The sequence below is a fragment of the Nerophis ophidion genome, linkage group LG20 (genome assembly GCF_033978795.1).
Source record: "Nerophis ophidion isolate RoL-2023_Sa linkage group LG20, RoL_Noph_v1.0, whole genome shotgun sequence".
NCBI classification, from domain to species: domain Eukaryota; kingdom Metazoa; phylum Chordata; class Actinopteri; order Syngnathiformes; family Syngnathidae; genus Nerophis; species Nerophis ophidion.
In genome coordinates this window covers 13849105-13868771 of record NC_084630.1, presented here as the reverse complement: position 1 = coordinate 13868771, position 19667 = coordinate 13849105, and the positions used below count along the sequence as shown (strand labels likewise).

General features: G+C 40.9%; 1 protein-coding gene across 1 annotated transcript; it reads right to left on the bottom strand.

Annotated features, from left to right (window-relative positions):
- Window positions 1-83: 83 nt before the first annotated feature.
- mcrip2 (MAPK regulated corepressor interacting protein 2) lies at window positions 84-18779 on the bottom strand. Its single transcript, XM_061880509.1, has 5 exons — window positions 18328-18779; window positions 18148-18217; window positions 6973-7106; window positions 5329-5436; window positions 84-496 (listed from the first exon to the last, which is right to left on the bottom strand). Exons 1-5 carry the CDS (start codon window positions 18383-18385, stop codon window positions 426-428), a joined length of 441 nt encoding a protein of 146 aa, XP_061736493.1. The 5' UTR covers window positions 18386-18779; the 3' UTR covers window positions 84-425.
- Window positions 18780-19667: the final 888 nt, after the last annotated feature.

Below are 19667 nucleotides of genomic sequence, written 5' to 3'. Positions count from 1 at the left end.
CAGATTTTGCAAGAATGAAGGCAGTTGCACTCAATTGTTGAATATTTGAGTGCAAACTCTTTGTTTCAAAAGTATGAACAGAGTTCTGAAAAAACATTTTATTATTGCTCTTCAGTAGATTCCGGTCCAAAGGATGAGCCAGAGTAGGTACAGCAGAACACTTGAAGGAGGGAAGCACTTAAAACAATTTCAATCAACTGTTTCATTCAAGTAGAGAGGAGCATTGTGCAGCAAAATATCATCAAGGCCGTTTTTGTGCGCTCAGTATTGCCTGAAGCAGCGTAGTATCGCTCCAGGCATCAGGTCAAGTTCCAAAAGGCGTACAAGTCTTCACACGAAGCTTCCTGGAGCCATGACCTGCCTCTCTTCCTGAGCCTTGTGGTTCCTGGGCTGGTGGAGCATCAACACTTTGCTTCTCAAAGCAGTCATGACAGGCCTGCAATGTTTGCAAGGAAGCGCTGAGCCCACCACTCCTCCAAGTCCATGGGGACAAAGTCTGTGTGAAGACAACAGAGTGATGTCATGTTCCTCTACTGTGCAGATGGTTAACATCTAAACACTCACTGCTAAACATTCATTTCTCATTAAACAGCAACATAAGCAAAAAAAAAAAAAGGAATCACAGATTTACTTTTGAAGAAGATGGTCAGCACGCCACAGGTTGTTCAGATACAAAACAAATGTTCATGGGCCTCTTCTAGAAAACTGCATGGAATTCTGACAAAGTTTCAGTATTTCAAAAGCCAGCTACGTGTACGCACAAAAAGGTTAATGAAGTTTGACATATGCACTCTTTCACACAACGTGGAGGGCAGTGGTTCTCAAACGGGGGTATTTGAAGGTATGCCAAGGGGTATGTGAGATTTTTTTTAAATATATAAAAATAGCAACAATTCAAAAATCCTTTATAAATATATTTATTGAATAATACTTCAACAAAATATGAATGTAAGTTCATAAACTGTGAAAAGAAATGCAACAATGCAATATTCAGTGTTGACAGCTAATTTTTTTGTGTAAATGTTCCATAAATATTGATCTTAAAGATTTATTTTTTTGTGAAGAAATGTTTAGAATTAAGTTCATGAATCTATTACAATCCCCAAAGAGGGCACTTCAAGCTGATGATTACTTCTATGTGTAGAAATCGTTATTTATAATCGAATCACTTGTTTATTTTTCAACAAGTTTTTAGTTATTTTTACATCTTTTTTCCCCCAAATAGTTCAAGACAGACCACTACAAATGAGCAATATTTTGCACTCTTATACAATTTAATAAATCAGAAACGGATGACATAGTGCTGTATTTAACTTCTTTATCTCTTTTTTCCAACCCAAAATGCTTTGCTCTGATTAGGGGGTACTTGAATTTAAAAATTGTTGACGGGGGCTCATCACTGAAAAAAGGTTGAGAACCAATGGTGTAGGGGAAGTGTGCATCACATCATCCCCTCTTTACTCCAAAGAAGGTCAAAGTGACTTAAATGCAACATTTCATTAAGACACAGACATTGGTTGTAGAGGTGGACTCACACAGAACTTAAGTGGTCACGTATACAATTAGACATTTTCTTATTTATCTTTGGATTTGTATCAAACCGCGGCAACATTTCATATTGAAATAAATGGTAAATGGGTTATACTTGTGTCGAGCTTTTCTACCTTCAAGGCACTGAATGTGCTTTCACACTATTTCCACATTCACCCATTCATACACACACTAATTGCAGGAAATAAATAAAAGCTGCTTATATTAGCAAAATCTCAGACCTCTTTTTCAAAAATAGACATCTCGTAACTTATTCTGATCTTATTGGACACTCGGGGCGTGATTTACAAAGATACAAATCCAACCTGCTAAACAAGCACGTGCAATCTATCAAATGGTGTGTTACTAGTTACAAGTTACTTCGTGTTGTGTGTGTGATCCAAGACTGGGGCAGCATGGCGTAGTGCAGGGGTCGGGAACCTTTTTGGTTGAGAGAGCCATGAAAGCCAAATATTTCAAAATGTATTTCCGTATTTTTTAAACACTGAATACAACTAAATGCGTGCATTTTTAAGTAAGACCTTTCATTTCTTTGTGATCATGTTTTGATTAGTTATGTTCTGTTTTTGACTCCATTAGATCCTGTTTTTGCGCACCCTGGTTTGTTTTTCTTTCCATGACAACCAATCAGTTCACCTGTTTTCAAGACTCACACACCTGATTCACTTTAACTCATGCACCTGTTGTCAATCACCACGTCACCATTTAAGCCTGCAGTTGTCAGGCAGTCAGCCTGGCGACATCACCTTCTACTCACCCTCTATCACCTCCTACACACCTATGTTAGCCATGCCGATGATCCATGCTCTTTCTCGGTCCAAGTAAGTTTTTCATGCCATAGTTTGTAAGTTTTATTTTATGTTCATAGTTCTCCCATTGTGCGAGTTTTAGTTTTCATAGCCAAGTTTTTAACCTCCACTGAGAGCGCCTTTTGTTTATACCCTTTGTTTTTGTAATATTTTTGAGTTAAGATTAAAGATGTCATTACCAATCCAATCCACTTTATTTATATAGCACATTTAAACAACAATAACGTTTCCAAAGTGCTGCACAGCCATGTTAAAAACAATTGTAAAAATAAATAAATAAAATAAAATTTAAAAAAAGTATATATATATATATATATATATATATTATGCTCCACCAATGACTGAATAAAAACAAAAAATAAATAAATATAAAACCAATATAAAAACAAATATGATTAAAAACTATTTTAAAGGGTAAAATCAATTAAAACAGTAAAATAGAAATCAAAGTGTATAAAAAACACAGAGGACGACAGAGAACAGAGGACGTAGTGTTACGCCATGTCCGTTCCAATCGCTTTCCACCACGGGAAAACAAACCACACCATAGTCCAGGTCTTGGCAAGACCAACATTTTTAGAGTATAATAAGTCTCTTACTCTTTTTAAAAACATTGTTATTTTAAATTTAACCAATAATAAATATATTACTTTTTACCATTAATGCGACATCTTGGACAGGTGCTATAGAAAACCAAAGGTTGGATTAAAATGCATGAAAATGTTTTATAATTTGAACGTTATTTTTAACACTGTGATTACCATCGTAATTATTAATTACTTATCGTGTTAAGCAATGTCAGCTAAGATTTATCTGAGAGCCAGATGCAGTCATCAGAAGAGCCACATCTGGCTCTAGAGCCATAGGTTCCCTACCCCTGGCGTAGTGGGTAGAGCGGCCGGCCAGAAACCTGAGGGTTCCAGGTTCGTTTCCCACCTATTGACATCCAAATCGCTGCCGTTGTGTCCTTGGGCAGGACACTTCACCCTTTGCCCCCGGTGTCGCTCACACTGGTGAATGAATGATGAATGAATGATAGGTGGTGGTCGGAGGGGCCGTAGGTGCAAACTGGCAGCCACGCTTCCGTCAGTCTACCCCAGGGCAGCTGTGGCTACTGATGTTGCTTACCACCACCAGGTGTGAATGAATGTTGAGTCCCACTTCTCTGTGAGCGCTTTGAGTGTTTAGAAAAGCGCGATATAAATCGAAGTTAATATTATTATTAAGACTGTGTGTACAATTGATAACTGCTGCAGTCTGCTTTATACAAAGATTTTGCGTGTACCACACGGCTTTCACTACGGCGACATTTAATCATGTTCCTACATGTGGTGTATAGCGGTGTTTTCAAACATGCAGCAATACATATACATCATTTAGTATGCTGACATACATGCATTCTCCTCCCTGTAATGAAGGTGTAATAATCAGCATATATTCGTCAAGACAATGCACTACATGATCAGCACTCCTTATTTTGCTCATTTAACAGACGCAATCCAAGTAGATCAGCTTTGCGTGTGCTATCAAGTCTGCTTGTGTTTTAATACATGCAAACCTTTAGTAGATGAGCAACTTGAAAGTATGGCTTTTAACTCAACCACAAAAAGAAACTACAGAATATTTCATTCGTATTTCCAAATATTACTTCATGTTTTTAGCTCATTTTCTGGTTGTAGTCGCTCCTGCACCCCGTAGCTGCACAACCCTTCATCCATCCCATCCATTTTCTACCGCTTATTCCCTTTCGGGGTTGCGGGGGGCGCTGGCGCCTATCTCAGCTACAATCGGGCGGAAGGCAGGGTACACCCTGGACAAGTCGCCACCTCATCGACAGATAGACAGACAACATTCACACTCACATTCACACACTAGGGCCAATTTAGTGTTGCCAATCAACCTATCCCCAGGTGCATGTCTTTGGAAGTGGGAGGAAGCCGGAGTACCCGGAGGGAACCCATGGAACACTAATCTTTTTCAGTATCGGTCACAGTTGTAATCACCATCCAATCAAAGATGGATGAGGTGAAAGGTCACACGTGCACTTCTTTGACAAGGAATTAGTCTAGTAGTGTCTTTGAAGGTTTGAGAGAGTACACAAGCAACATGTTTACTAGGGCTGCGAATCTTTGGGTGTCCCACGATTCGATTCAATATCATTTCTTGGGGTCACAATTCGATAATGTATCGATTTTTTTTTCGATTCAACGCGATTCTTGATTCAAAAACGATATTTTTCCTATTCAAAACGATTCTGTATTCATTCAATACATAGGATTTCAGTAAGCTCCACCCCAGTCTGCTAACATGCTAGCAGAGTAGTAGATGTTTTTAAAAAAGTTTCTATAATTGTAAAGGACAATGTTTTATCAACTGATTGCAAAAATGTAAATTTGTTTTAACTATTAAACGAACCAAAAATATGACTTATTTTATCTTTTTGAAAACATTGGACAAAGTGTGTTGTCAAGCTTATGAGATGCGATGCAAGTGTAAGCCACTGTGACTCTATTGTTCTTTTTATTTTTATAAACGTCTAATGATAATGTCAATGAGGAATTTTTAATCACTGCTATACTGAAATTATAATTAATATTGATGCTGTTGTTGATAATATTCATTTTTGTTTCACTACTTTTGGTTTGTTCTGTGTCGTGTTTGTGTCTCCTCTCAATTGCTCTGTTTATTGCAGTTCTGAGTGTTGCTGGGTCAGGTTCGGTTTTGGAATTGGATTGCATTGTTATGGTATTGCTGTTTAGTGGTTTGTTGGGTTGATTAAAAAAAAAAAAAAAAAGAGCATCAATTCTAAATCGCACAACGTATTCGAATCGATTTTTTCCCCACACCCCTGATGTTTACTAACGGGTGATGGTTGCAGCACAACCATGGCCGATTGTGACATTTTAGAAACATTCTTGGTAATGTTTCTAAAAGAGAGAACAAAGTATATAAAGAAGCAGGTACTTACTCTTCATGACCGTACTGGGAACCTTCTCGGTGTACTGAACGGGTCCTTGGCTGCCCGTCGAGTCCTCGACGTCTTCATCGCCCAACTTCTGCTGCACCTCTCGCCATGCTGGTGGAAACACAGAAGACTTGATGAACAACACAAAAACAAGGCCTACATAATATGAGATGGAAGAGGTTGAGGCTCAATTAGGCTTTGCTTCTTCCTACACCTTTTAGGGACATGTAATGTGAAACTGTAAATATATAACATACCATATTGTAACTGTATGCTAGTGTAACTATAAACTAATACCACAACTAGAGATGTACGATAATGACTTTTTTGCAGATATTCAGATATTGTCCAACCCTCAATTACTGATACTGATACATACAGTCGTGGAATTAACACATTATTATGCCTAATTTTGTCGTGATGCCCCGCTGGATGCATTAAACAATGGAACAAGGTTTTCCAAAATAAATCAACTTATGGAAAAAAATGCCAACATGGCACTGCTATATTTATTATTGAAGTCCCAAAGTGCATTTTTTTTTTTTTTAACATGCCTCAAAACAGCAGCTTGGAATTTAGGACATGCTCTCCCTGAGAGAGCATGAGGAGGTTGAGGTGGGCGGGGTTGGTGGTAGCGGGGAGGTGTATATTGTAGCAACCCTGAAGAGTTAGAGCTGCAAGGGGTCTGGGTATTTGTTCTGTTGTGTTACGGTGCGGATGTTCTCCCAAAATGGGTTTGTCATTCTTGTTTGGTGTGGGTTCATAATGTGGCGCATATTTGTAACAGTGTTAAAAGTTGTTTATATGGCCACCCTCAGTGTGACCTGTATGGCTGTTGACCAAGTATGTGTTACATTCACTTGTAGATATTGTGTGACTGGGCCGGCATGAAAAGGCTGTGCTTTTAAGGTTTATTGGTGCTCTGTATTTCCCCCTACGTCCAGGTACACTGCAGCGTTTTAAAAAGTCATAAATTTTACTTTTTGAAACTGATACCGATGATTTCCGGTATTACATTTTAAAGCATTTATCGGCTGATAATATCGGCAGTCCATAATTATTGCTGTCATTTAGAAGTGCGCTGCTTCCTACTAAAGATGCTTATAGTAACTACAAACACATTTCAAGCTGATTAAATGTGCTGCAACCACAAAGACAAACAATGTTTGTGTCAATCAAGTGTATAAGTGCTGCAGTCTGCAAACACACAAACATTTCCGCAAGACAAACTTGAATAACGAGACATTTTAGGATGAGGAGATATGTATAACTAGTTACTAAGTGGCTACACTTGACTCTAATAAGTTACTTTTAAATGTTGTGTGCACACGGTGAACTTTGACCCAGCAAGTATGAGTGAACTAGTTGGCTAATGAGCAGCTTTTGTATCAGGATTAGAGATAAACTGCACTTTGTTGCAAGCATGAATCTTATCTAACTTATTCTTTATTGTGGATTTGATGATTTTGGCTCCACATCAGTAAGTCTCATTTCATTAACAAGTCATTGATTAACCACAGGAAGTGGATTCTTCAAGAGAAGTAATAAGTGAGTGGGGTTTGAAACTTGCATGTACATTGGACAGACTTGTTTTGACTTTTGACCTCTTCGCTATTTGTGTTGCAAATGACACCAGGTCTTACTTACCTTCATATACAAATTTGACGTTCTCCTCGTGCGCGGGTGTGAATCCCTCTGCCGGGCTGTCCACCTTCTGTGTGGACGCACTGTGGTAACGCTTCCCATTGAGGCGGTTGAACACAATCTTTGGGGTTGGAGCACTGTGGAGGTGAAACATGTCATTAATAACCACAACAATCTAATACAATACCACAGATTAGTCATTTTTTCCTACGCTTTGACCCCTACAGTTTATAAAACGGTGCAGCCAATTTGTAATTCATAAATAAAAACAGAACACAATGATTTATTCAATTCATATTCAATTGAATAAACTGCAAATACAAGATATTTAACTTTGCACAGTAGAGTTTTAACTTGCACTTACAGATGGAGCGACCAACTGTAGTTACTGACAGTGTTTTTCTGAATTGTTCCCTAGTCCGTGTGGTGATATCCTTTACACACTAATTTCTCTTTTTGATGCCGTACCACCTGAGGTATCGAAGGTCACGGGCATTCAATGTTGGTTTTCAGCCTTGCTGCTTACATGCAGTGATTTCTCCAGGTTCTCTGAACCTTTTGATGGTATTACGGACCGTCGATGGTGAAATCCCTAAATTCTTTGCAATACCTGGTTGAGAAATGTTCTTAAACAATTTACTCACACATTTGTTCACAAAGTGATGACCCTCGCCCCATCCTTGTTTGTGAATGACTGAGAATTTCATGGAATAGAATAGAAAGTACTTTATTGATCCCTAATGGAAATTCAGCAAGCTGCTTTTATACCCAATCATGGCACTCAACTGTTCCCAATTAGCCTGTTCACCTGTGGGATGTTCCAAATAAATGTTTGAAGAGCATTCCTCAACTTGTTCATTCTTTGTTGCCACTTGTGCTAGCTTTTTTAAAACCTGTTGCAGGCATCAAATTCCAAATGAGCTAATATTTGCAAAATATAACGTTTTCCAGTTCCAACGTAAATATCTTGTCTTTGCAGTCTATTCAATTGAATATAAGTTAAGGATTTGCAAATCATTGTATTGTTTTTATTTACCAATTACACAACGTGCCAACTTCACTGGTTTTGGGTTTTGTAGTTTTCATAAAACACAAATCCCTCAGTAAATTCACCAAAACGTCACTGTGGACTTATTCAGTCTGTTTAGCTGATTGGAGAGCAAGCTTCCACAGCTGGTGGGTCTATGCTGTTTTCTTTAAAAACAATTAAAAAAGGTATGTCAATAAACATTTACATTTTGTGGCTTATAGTCCAGTATGGCCGATATACGGAAACTTTATTTTTAATAAAAAAACATTTAGTGGGTGTGGCTTATATGCTCACTGGTGCATACTTAACATCCTGACAAGTAGTAACTACTACACATTCAGTGTTTCATACATATGTGGACATTACTGAGTGTCATCACCTGCTGAGACAAGATGGAACTAAATTTAACCCACCAAGTTACATTTTTAAATACTGTTCTATCTGGATTACAGACAGAATTTGTTTTTAAATAATTGCTTTTGACCGTCGGATGTTTACAGAATAGAAAATAGTATTTATTACCGTAACAGGAAGCTCTACCACAAAAAAATGTTATAATTTTGACAAATACAGTACGTACCCCACATGGTGGCGCTGTTTATAAAGTCAAGAGTTCTCACAACCTGCATTGTGCAAAACCGAATCACTCTGGAATTGATTACACAACTTTGAGGTATGGTTTAAAAACATGGTCACCATCAAGCATTTGTAATACATTTATGCTTTGGATCACAACCCATAGGGGGCACCATACATGTAATTTACATTTATACAGAGCAGGATTCTCAAATCACCTGATTAAAGTAAAGGGGTTCTATTTTCCTATATTCAAACAGTGTTACTGTTCAAGTTGTGTGTAATGTTACAGTCGCCAAAAATATTAAATATACTTGTTACATAAAATTTCTGGATTGTTTTAATGAACACTTGGGCCTACTACGCTACTGTATTTTAATGCTGGTCATTATGGTGGTGCTTGGGGAGCCGAGTATTTTCTGAGGTGGTACTTGGTGACAAATTATTTTCGCACCACAGATGTAGAGGAACTAGGTCACATTGTTGGTGTTTTAACGACATATTCATTTAGTAGAGGTAAATATCAAATAAAAAGTTTATTATTTGGAACTAATTTTGAAACCAATATTCCAAACACATCCAAAAAGGAGTAGGAAGAAGCCCAACTCCACCTTGAAGCAAAAATTATAGTTTACACAATAGCACATTTTTATAAAGTAGTTATGTTCATAATAATAGTGTTTAAACAGGTGAGTAAACCTCAAAATTCTTCAAATAAATTGTATTTTAATGAACACGTATTGGGGACACTGCACATTTCTATTTCAAAGCCAGAAAATTGGAAAAAAGTAATTTAAAATTTGATATTTTACAGAAAGTCAAGTAATATAAAACAAAAAAATAGCAGTGTTAACATCTGTCTTTACAAAACTCAAACATACTGTATAAACTAAGAAAGGCTTGCAGATTCAACTTTCCTTAGAATTATTAACTACAATTTAGTTGCATAACCAGGGTTTCTGATAACTGCTTCACATCTGTGGCACATGGAGTCCACCAACTTCTGGCACCAGTCAACAGGTATTGCAGCCCTGGACAATTGTACTACGTTTCACAATTCCTCTGCATTTCTTGGCTTTGCTTCATGAACAGCATTTTATGTCAGCCCACAAGTTTTCAATGGGATTAAAGGCCTACTGAAATGAGATTTATTTAAACGGGGATAGCAGGTCCATTCTATGTGTCATACTTGATCATTTTGCGATTTTGCCATATTTTTGCTGAAAGGATTTAGTAGAGAACATCGACGATAAAGTTCGCAACTTTTGGTCGCTAATAAAAAAGCCTTGCCTTTACTGGAAGTAGCAGACAATGTGCGCGTGACGTCACCGGTGTGAGGGCTCCTCACATCTGAACATTTTTTATAATATGAGCCTCCAGCAGCAAGAGCTTTTCAGACCGAGAAAGCAACAATTTCGCCAATAATTTGAGCGAGGATGAAAGATTCGTGGATGAGGAAAGTTAGTGAGGCACTAAAAAAAAAAAAAAGGAAAAAGCGACGGCTCCGGGCGGCGGCAGTGGGACCGTTTCAGATGTAATTAGACACATTTACTAGGATAATTCTGGAAAATCCCATACCTGCTTATTGTGTTAATAGTATTCTAGTGAGATTAGATGAGTAAAGTCATACCTGAAAGTTGGAGGGCTGCGGTGAACGCCAGTGTGTCAGAGAAAGCCGATGAGGAGCCAAGATCACAGCTGCTTTTTGACAGCTACAGGAGAAAGTCCCATAATCCACTGATGTCTCCGGTAAGAGCTGACAATTTTCCCATCCAAAAACGTATGTATTGACGTAGAAAAACATGTTCGCTTGACCGCTCTGTGTTAAAGGGGAACATTATCACCAGACCTATGTAAGCGTCAATATATACCTTGATGGTGCAGAAAAAAGACCACATATTTTTTAACCGATTTCCAAACTCTAAATGGGTGAATTTTGGCGAATTAAATGCCTTTCTGTTTATCGCTCATGTGGTGATGACGTCAGAACGTGACGTCTCCGAGGTAATACAGCCGCCATTTTCATTTTCAACACATTACAAACACCGGGTCTCAGCTCTCTTATTTTCCGTATTTTCGACTATTTTTTGGAACCTTGGAGACATCATGCCTCGTCAGTGTGTTGTCGGAGGGTGTAACAACACTAACAGGGAGGGATTCAAGTTGCACCACTGGCCCGAAGATGCGAAAATGTCTGCCGCCAGACCCCCATTGAATGTAACAAAGTGTCTCCACATTTTACCGGCGATGACAGACATGGCACAGAGATGTATGGATAACCTGCAGATGCATTTGCAACGATAAAGTCAACGAAATCACAAAGGTGAGTTTTGCTGATGTAGACTTATGTGCTAATCAGACATATTTGTTTGCGGCGTGACTGCCAGCTAATCGATGCTAACATGCTACGCTAATCGATGCTAACATGCTATTTACAGGCGGTGCTAAGGCAGACATGGCACAGAGATGTATGGATAACCTGCAGATGCATTTGCAACTATAAAGTCAACGAAATCACAAAGGTGAGTTTTGTTGATGTCGACTGCCAGCTAATCGATGCTAACATGCTATTTAACGGACGGTGCTAAAGCAGACATGGCAGAGAGATGTATGGATAACCTGTAGATGCATTTGCAACTATAAAGTCAACAAAATCACAAAGGTGAATTTTGTTGATGTTGACTGCCAGCTAATCGATGCTAACATGCTACGCTAATCGATGCTAACATGCTATTTAACGGACGGTGCTAAAGCAGACATTGCACAGAGATGTACGTATAACCTGCAGATGCATTTGCAACTATATTACGATTCCTTCTACCCACATTTAATGCGAAAAAAACACTTACCAATCGACGGATTTAAGTTGCTCCAGTGTCACGAGATGCGAAAGTCCTGATGGTTTGGTCCGCACATTTTACCGGCGATGCTAACGCAGCTATTCGGCCATACTATGGCTATGAATAGCGTCAATAGCTATTCGCTTCATAGCTTCAGTTTCTTCTGCAATACTTTCATACTCCAACCATCCGTTTCAATACATGTGTAATCTGTTGAATCGCTTAAACCTCTGAAATCAGAGTCTGAATCCGAGCTAATGTCGCTAAATCTTGCTGTGGTATCCGCCGTTGTTTGTTTACATTGGCAACACTGTCTGACGTCACAGGGAAATGGATAGTCGCATCGCAAATAGCGAATATCAAGCACTTTAAAGCTTTATTTAGGGATATTCCGGGGCCGGTAACATTTTGAAAAAAACTTCAAAAAATACAACAAGCTACTGGGAACTGATTTTTATTGTTTTTAACCCTTTTGAAATTGTGATAATGTTCCCCTTTAAAGCTTCACAACAAAAACAAAGAAACACCGGCTGTGTCTCGGTGCTAAAGGCAGCTGCAATCCACCGCTTTCCACCAACTGCATTCTCATTTATAATCTCCATTATTAATTGAACAAATTGCAAAAGATTCAGCTTCCCAAGAATATACAACAATTCTTCTCAACAAAAGAAGAGAAATATAATCTTAGAGAAAAATGTAATTTAAAACATTTGTATGCACGTACAACACTTAAAACCTTCAGTATATCAGTATGTGGAATTAAATTATGGAATGGATTAAGCAAAGCAATCAAACAACGTACTAATATGATCCACTTCAAGAAACTATTCAAACTGGAAGTGTTAAAGTACAAAAATGAAGAACCATGATTAACATTCTGATTTTACTAACTCATTCATTCTCAAAATAATCTGACTTATCTCATCGTATGGATTAAAACTTAAGCAATTATTTATTCATTTATTTATTTATTTATTTGTATTGTGATTACTTATTACTTATGGAGTATACATTGAGAACAGGAAGTGGACAAAAGTTTTAGCAACTGTTATGTAAAGAAAAGGGGTAGGATTAAATAAGCTCTGCTTCTTCCTCCTCCTTTTCGAACATGTTGAAAAGAGAAACTGGAAATTGTGATGTATCATGTTGTATGCTTGCATGTTCGAAATAAACTCAAACTCAACTCAACTCAACTCAAACAGATGTCCAAATTACTGTGTAATTATGCGTTGAAAAGAGACTACTTTTAGCCGTAAGTGGTGCTGGGCTAAAATGTCCCCTCCAACCAATAACGTCACAAACACGCGTCATCATTCCGTGACATTTTCCAACAAGAAACTCCGCGGGAAATTTAAAATTGTAATTTAGGAAACTAAACCGGCCGTATTGGCATGTGTTGCAATGTTAATATTTCATCATTGATATATAAACTATCAGACTGCGTGGTCGGTAGTAGTGGCTTTCAGTAGGCCTTTAAGGTCCAGGGATTGTGCTGGCCACCATAATTTTGCTCACTTGCTGGTGTGTTTGGGGTCATTTTCTTGTTGAAACAGGATTTCTTCCAGTATACTGATGTACTAAAACTGATCCATGATCCCTGGTATGCGATAAATAGGACCAACACCATAGTACGAGAAACATCCCCATATCATGATCCTTGCACCACTGTCTGTCTTCACTGTGTACTGGGGCTTGAATTCAGTATTTGCAGGACATCTGACAAACTGTCTGTGGCTCTTGGACCCAAAAAGAACAATCTTACTCTCATCAGTCCACAAAATATTACGCCATTTCTTTTTAGGCCAGTCAATTTGTTCAGCACGACTTTTTTTTTTTTTTAACAATGGGACTTTGCTGGCTGCTTGGCTTCACATAGACGTGGTCTGATCGTTACAGTACTCACAGGCCATCTTAGATCTTCTTTGATCCTCCTGGAGCTGATCATTGGCTGAGCCTTTGCCATGTTGGTCATTCTCCCATCCATTCCAATAACACTTTTTCTTCCTCGCCTTTTTGGTTTTGGCAGCAATTTTAAAGCGTTATGTATCATTTTGGCTGAACAGCCTATCATTTTCTCACTTTATAGGTTTTCCTCTCTTATTAAATTCTTAATCAAAGAAAGCTCTTATTCTGAACAGTGTCTGGAAGGATCCATTTTACTCTGTTTTTCAAGGACAAATGCACAGCCACATAATGCAGCGTCAGTTGCCATCCATCCATCCGGGAGGAACTCAAAGTAAAGCTGCTGCTCCTTCCCATCGAGAGGAGCCAGATGAGGTGGTTCGGGCATCTGGTCAGGATGCCACCCGAACGCCTCCCGAGGGAGGTGTTTAGGGCACGTCCAGCTGGTAGGAGGCCACGGGGAAGACCCAGGACACGTCGGGAAGACTATGTCTCCCGGCTGGCCTGGGAACGCCTCGGGATCCCCTGGAAGAGCTAGAAGAAGTGGCTGGGGAAAGGGAAGTCTGGGTTTCCCTGCTTAGGCTGTTGCCCCCGCGACCCGACCTCGGATAAGCGGAAGAAGATGGATGGATGGATGTTTTGGACACTCGGGTGAAGAGAGGGGCGGAGCTTTCTACCGATCACCACCTGGTGGTGAGTTGGCTGCGATGGTGGGGGAAGATGCCGGACAGACCTGGGAGGCCCAAACGCATTGTGAGGGTCTGCTGGGAACGTCTGGCAGAGTCTCCTGTCAGAGAAAGTTTAAATTCCCACCTCCGGAAGAACTTTGAACATGTCACGAGGGAGGTGCTGGACATTGAGTCCGAGTGGACCATGTTCCGCACCTCTATTGTCGAGGCGGCCGCAAGGTAGTTGGTGCTTGTCGGGGCGGCAATCCTAAAACCCCTTGGTGGACACCAGTGGTGAGGGATGCCGTCAAGCTGAAGGAGTCCTATCGGGTCCTTTTGGCTCATAGGACTCCGGAGGCAGTGGACGGGTACCGACAGACCAAGCGTTGTGCAGCTTCAGCGGTCGCTGAGGCAAAAACTCGGACATGGGAGGAGTTCGGGGAAGCCATGGAAAACGACTTCCGGACGGCTTCGAAGCGATTCTGGACCACCGTCCGCCGCCTCAGGAAGGGAAGCAGTGCACTATCAACACCGTGTATGGTGCGGATGGTGTTCTGCTGACCTCAACTGCGGATGTTGTGGATAGGTGGAAGGAATACTTCGAAGACCTCCTCAATCCCACCAACACGTCTTCCTATGAGGAAGCAGTGCCTGGGGAATCTGTGCGTCAGTTGCCTTGATCTTTAAATAAGGGCCACTTTTTTTCACATAATTAATGACGTCACTAATTGAACTACGCACTGTGATTTTTTTGAACACGTCCCTTTTAGTAAATGATTCAGTTTCACAGAATCAGCAGCATGCACGGCATGCCTGTTGGGTCTGTTGGTTTTCTATACCTTTACTAAACCTTTTAGAAACTTACTTGCAGTGCAGAAGTTGAAATTCTAAAAAAAAAAAGTTTTTTTATCTTGCTAGTGATGTGGAACTGCTATTATTTTGAACACAACTGTATATCTTATTATAGTGATCATCTAAAGTTAAAGTACCAATGATTGTCACACACATACTAGATGTGGCGAAATTATTCTCTGCATTTGACCCATCACCCTTGATCCCCCCCTGGGAGGTGAGGGGAGCAGTGAGCAGCAGCGGTGCCGCGCCCGGGAATCATTTTTGGTGATTTAACCCCCAATTCCAACCCTTAATGCTGAGTGCCAAGCAGGGAGGTAATGGGTCCCATTTTTATAGTCTTAGGAATGACTCGGCCGGGATTTGAACTCACGACCTACCGATCTCAGGGCAGATACTTTAACCACTGAGTAGGTAGTAAACCAGATGCTGTTAAATACGTAAGAATATTTAACAGAAAAAAAATTGGCGTGTGCACAATAAGTAAACAAAACTTCGCTCCTTGTTATTTTATTTGGGTTTGGTCCTCAAAAAGCTTTTCAGTAACCAGTGACTTACTCGTTGATTCTGTAAATAAAAAAAAACTAAAAAATTGATCTAAACACCTTACTATAATTTATTATACTGAAACCATATTAGTTATTGATAGTGTAGACATCCGGATCGATCGCCCCTACTTTACGTTAAAGCTTCAGCGGTTGGCTTCTTGTGTCCTGTTTGGTGTGTTGCATGTTTATTAGCCATTCCTTTTCCTCTCGTCCTCCAGTGATAATGTACTTAGTTAATTTTACACTATGGTGGTGAGGATTAGAACCTTAGACATTATTTTCCAGCCCGATCCAAGCTATAAGTAGTCTGCTTTAACCGCATAATTACACAGTATTCTGGACATCTGTGTTGCTGAATCTTTTGCAATTTGTTCAATTAATAATGGAGAAGTCAAAGTAGAAAGATGTAGGTGGGAAGCTTTTAGCCTTTAGCCACAAAAACACAGCCGGTGTTTCCTTGTTTAAAATTCCCGAAGGTGAAGCTTTACTATGGAACAGAGCGGTAAAGCGAACATGGATCCCGACCACATGTCAACCGGCAGTTTTCGGTGAGAAAATTGTGGTAATAAGTCGGCTCTTACCGGAGACATCAGCGTAGCTTGCATCCTCCTGCAGCTGCGGACTATTACCTCCTCCCACCGGAGACACTGGCGGTCAACACACCCGTGGCCACACCCCTCTGACTTTCAGGTACCCTATAATCTCACCAAAACACTAGTAACACAATAGGCAGATAAGGGATTTTCCAGAATTATCCAAGCAAATGTGTCTAATAACATCTGAATCGCTCTCACTGCCCTCGTCTTTTTTTTCTTCCTTCTAGTCCTTCACTCTCAATATCCTCATCCACAAATCTTTCATCCTTGCTCAAATTAATGGGGAAATTGTCGCTTTCTCGGTCCGAATCGCTCTAGCTGCTGGTGGCCATGATTGTAAACAATGTGAGGAGCTCTACAACCAGTGACATCACGCGCGCATCATCTGCTACTTCCGGTAAAGGCAAGGCTTTTTTATACCAAAAGTTGCGAACTTGCGAAGATGGAGGTGGGAAGCTTTTAGCCTTTAGCCACAAAAACACAGCCGGTGTTTCCTTGTTTAAAATTCCCGAAGGTGAAGCTTTACTATGGAACAGAGCGGTCAAGCGAACATGGATCCAGACCTCATGTCAACCGGCAGTTTTCGGTGAGAAAATTGTGGTAATAAGTCGGCTCTTACCGGAGACATCAGCGTAGCTTGCATCCTCCTGCAGCTGCGGACTATTACTTCCTCCCACCGGAGACACTGGCGGTCAACACACCCGTGGCCACACCCCTCTGATTTTCAGGTACCATATAATCTCACCAAAACACTAGTAACACAATAGGCAGATAAGGGATTTTCCAGAATTATCCAAGCAAATGTGTCTAATAACATCTGAATCGCTCTCACTGCCCTCGTCTTTTTTTTCTTCCTTCTAGTCCTTCACTCTCAATATCCTCATCCACAAATCTTTCATCCTTGCTCAAATTAATGGGGAAATTGTCGCTTTCTCGGTCCGAATCGCTCTAGCTGCTGGTGGCCATGATTGTAAACAATGTGAGGAGCTCTACAACCAGTGGCATCACGCGCGCATCATCTGCTACTTCCGGTAAAGGCAAGGCTTTTTTATACCAAAAGTTGCGAACTTGCGAAGATGGAGGTGGGAAGCTTTTAGCCTTTAGCCACAAAAACACAGCCGGTGTTTCCTTGTTTAAAATTCCCGAAGGTGAAGCTTTACTATGGAACAGAGCGGTCAAGCGAACATGGATCCAGACCTCATGTCAACCGGCAGTTTTCGGTGAGAAAATTGTGGTAATAAGTCGGCTCTTACCGGAGACATCAGCGTAGCTTGCATCCTCCTGCAGCTGCGGACTATTACCTCCTCCCACCGGAGACACTGGCGGTCAACACACCCGTGGCCACACCCCTCTGACTTTCAGGTACCATATAATCTCACCAAAACACTAGTAACACAATAGGCAGATAAGGGATTCTCCAGAATTATCCTAGTAAATGTGTTTGATAACATCTGAATCGCTCTCACTGCCCTCGTCTTTTTTTCTTCCTTCTAGTCCTTCACTCTCAATATCCTCATCCACAAATCTTTCATCCTTGCTCAAATTAATGGGGAGATTGTCGCTTTCTCGGTCCGAATCGCTCTAGCTGCTGGTGGCCATGATTGTTAACAATGTGAGGAGCTCTACAACCAGTGACGTCACGCGCGCATCGTCTGCTACTTCCGGTAAAGGCAAGGCTTTTTTATACCAAAAGTTGCGAACTTTATCGTCGGTTTTCTTTACTAAATCCTTTCAGCAAAAATAAATCGACCCCCCTTTTAGACCAGTTGATCTGCCGTCTCTTTCCTGCTCTGCTCTCCTCTCCTGCGTGGAGAGGATATCAACTGACCACATTTGCTTTCTTTTATTTAGACGAGTTGGTGCTTTTTGAAATTGTCGCTTTCTCGGTCCGAATCGCTCTAGCTGCTGGTGGCCATGATTGTAAACAATGTGAGGAGCTCTACAACCAGTGACATCACGCGCGCATCGTCTGCTACTTCCGGTAAAGGCAAGGCTTTTTTATACCAAAAGTTGCGAACTTTATTGTCGATTTTCTTGACTAAATCCTTACAGCAAAAATATGGCAATATCGCGAAATGCTCAAGTATGACACATAGAATGGACCTGCTATCCCCGTTTAAATAAGAACATCTCATTTCAGTAGGCCTTTAAATGAAAATTACTTACTTCGGAGTGAGCCACGTCGTCGGCCTTGGCTTCGACTCGGCTGATTTGTTGTCGACTTGTTGCGTGGGACCTGAAGCAAAGTAAAAGCGCACGTGGTGTAATTGCCTGACGTCACATTGCATCATCACGTTGACGTAGGCGACAACACGCGCACGCGCACTGGGCTGGACGCGTCCTCACCTGTCGTCCTCCGTTGTGTAACAAGTTTGCTGGGCCCTCTGGTGATGGTGTACATCATGTGACGACACCAGCCTCAAAAAAAAAAAGCGGTAAGGAAAAAAAATATGTCCGCTCGAACTTCACTGCCGCGCTGGTGACGTCAGCCAGAAGTGTGCGCGTGAAAGTGGACTTGTTGCCCGGATGTGAGAGCACGCGCTCGGTAAGGTGTTATGCCCCCCCACCCCCGCGGCGCGTAGGTCATCCAAGGAGAAAGTGGCTCCACATGCTGGGTATGTCAGACACTCACGGACATAACGCGCACTTCAACTCCGGTGTCCTGTCGGAAAAGCGGTGGTGTTCGCCGGTACCGCCGCGGTGTGACTGGACGCAAGGACACTGCTCACTTTATTCTCACCGAGGTAGTGTTTCCCCACACGACCGGCGTCAAGTCACCCAGCTATCGTTGTAATCACTTCCGGTTGGTCATTTCACAATAAAATACAAGGAACTAGATAGTTATGCCAGCACACGTTTAAGGGAACTAAAAGTTGTACTTAAAGGACAGCCTGTATACAAAATATAGTTAACAGTATACTTTGAATAAAGGCCCATGTCCAAAATAAAACTAAATTCAAAAATATGAATACATTTGCGATGATTTTGATTGATTGATTGAGACTTGTGTACATATTCTGTCCAATTGACCACTAAATGGTAACACCCGAATCAGTTATTCAACGTGTTTAAGTCGAGGTCCACGTTAATCAATACATGGTAAATATCATAAAGTGCAAATATAGTATCTAATTTAAAAAACGTAACCCGAGGCACCTGGGGATAGGTTAATTGGCAACACTAAATTGGCCCTAGTGTGTGAATGTGAGTCTGAATGTTGTCTATCTGTGTTGGCCCTGCGATGAGGTGGCGACTTGTCCAGGGTGTACCCTGCCTTCCGCCCGATTGTAGCTGAGATAGGCAGCAGCGCCCCCCGCGACCCCGAAAGGGAATACGCGGTAGAAAATGGATGGATGATGGATGGTAACCCGAGGGTCCCTGGTTCAATCCCCACCAAGTACCAACCTCGTCACGTCCGTTGTGTCCTGAGCAAGACACTTCACCCTTGCTCCTGATGGGTGCTGGTTTGCGCCTTGCATGGCAGCTCCCTCCATCAGTGTGTGAATGGGCAAATGTGGAAGTAGTGTCAAAGCACTTCTAGTACCTTGAAGGTAGAAAAGCGCTATACAAGTACAACCCATTTATTTATTATTTACTCTACTTGACAACAAACCAAAATAAAGCCCAGTTTAGTATTGAAAGAAACTATGACAATTCAGTCAAGTAGATTTCGCCCTGTCGTGAGA

What these genes read in the sequence shown, in the direction of transcription:
- mcrip2 (XM_061880509.1), bottom strand. Translation starts at nt 18,385, where the DNA reads ATGATGTACACCATCACCAGAGGGCCCAGCAAACTTGTTACACAACGG. An exon ending in TACACAACGGAGGACGACAG is followed by an intron (nt 18,218 to 18,327) that starts GTGAGGACGCGT and finishes ACTTTGCTTCAG; the next exon opens with GTCCCACGCAACAAGTCGAC. An exon ending in TCCCAGTACGGTCATGAAGA is followed by an intron (nt 497 to 5,328) that starts GTAAGTACCTGC and finishes GTCTTCACACAG; the next exon opens with ACTTTGTCCCCATGGACTTG.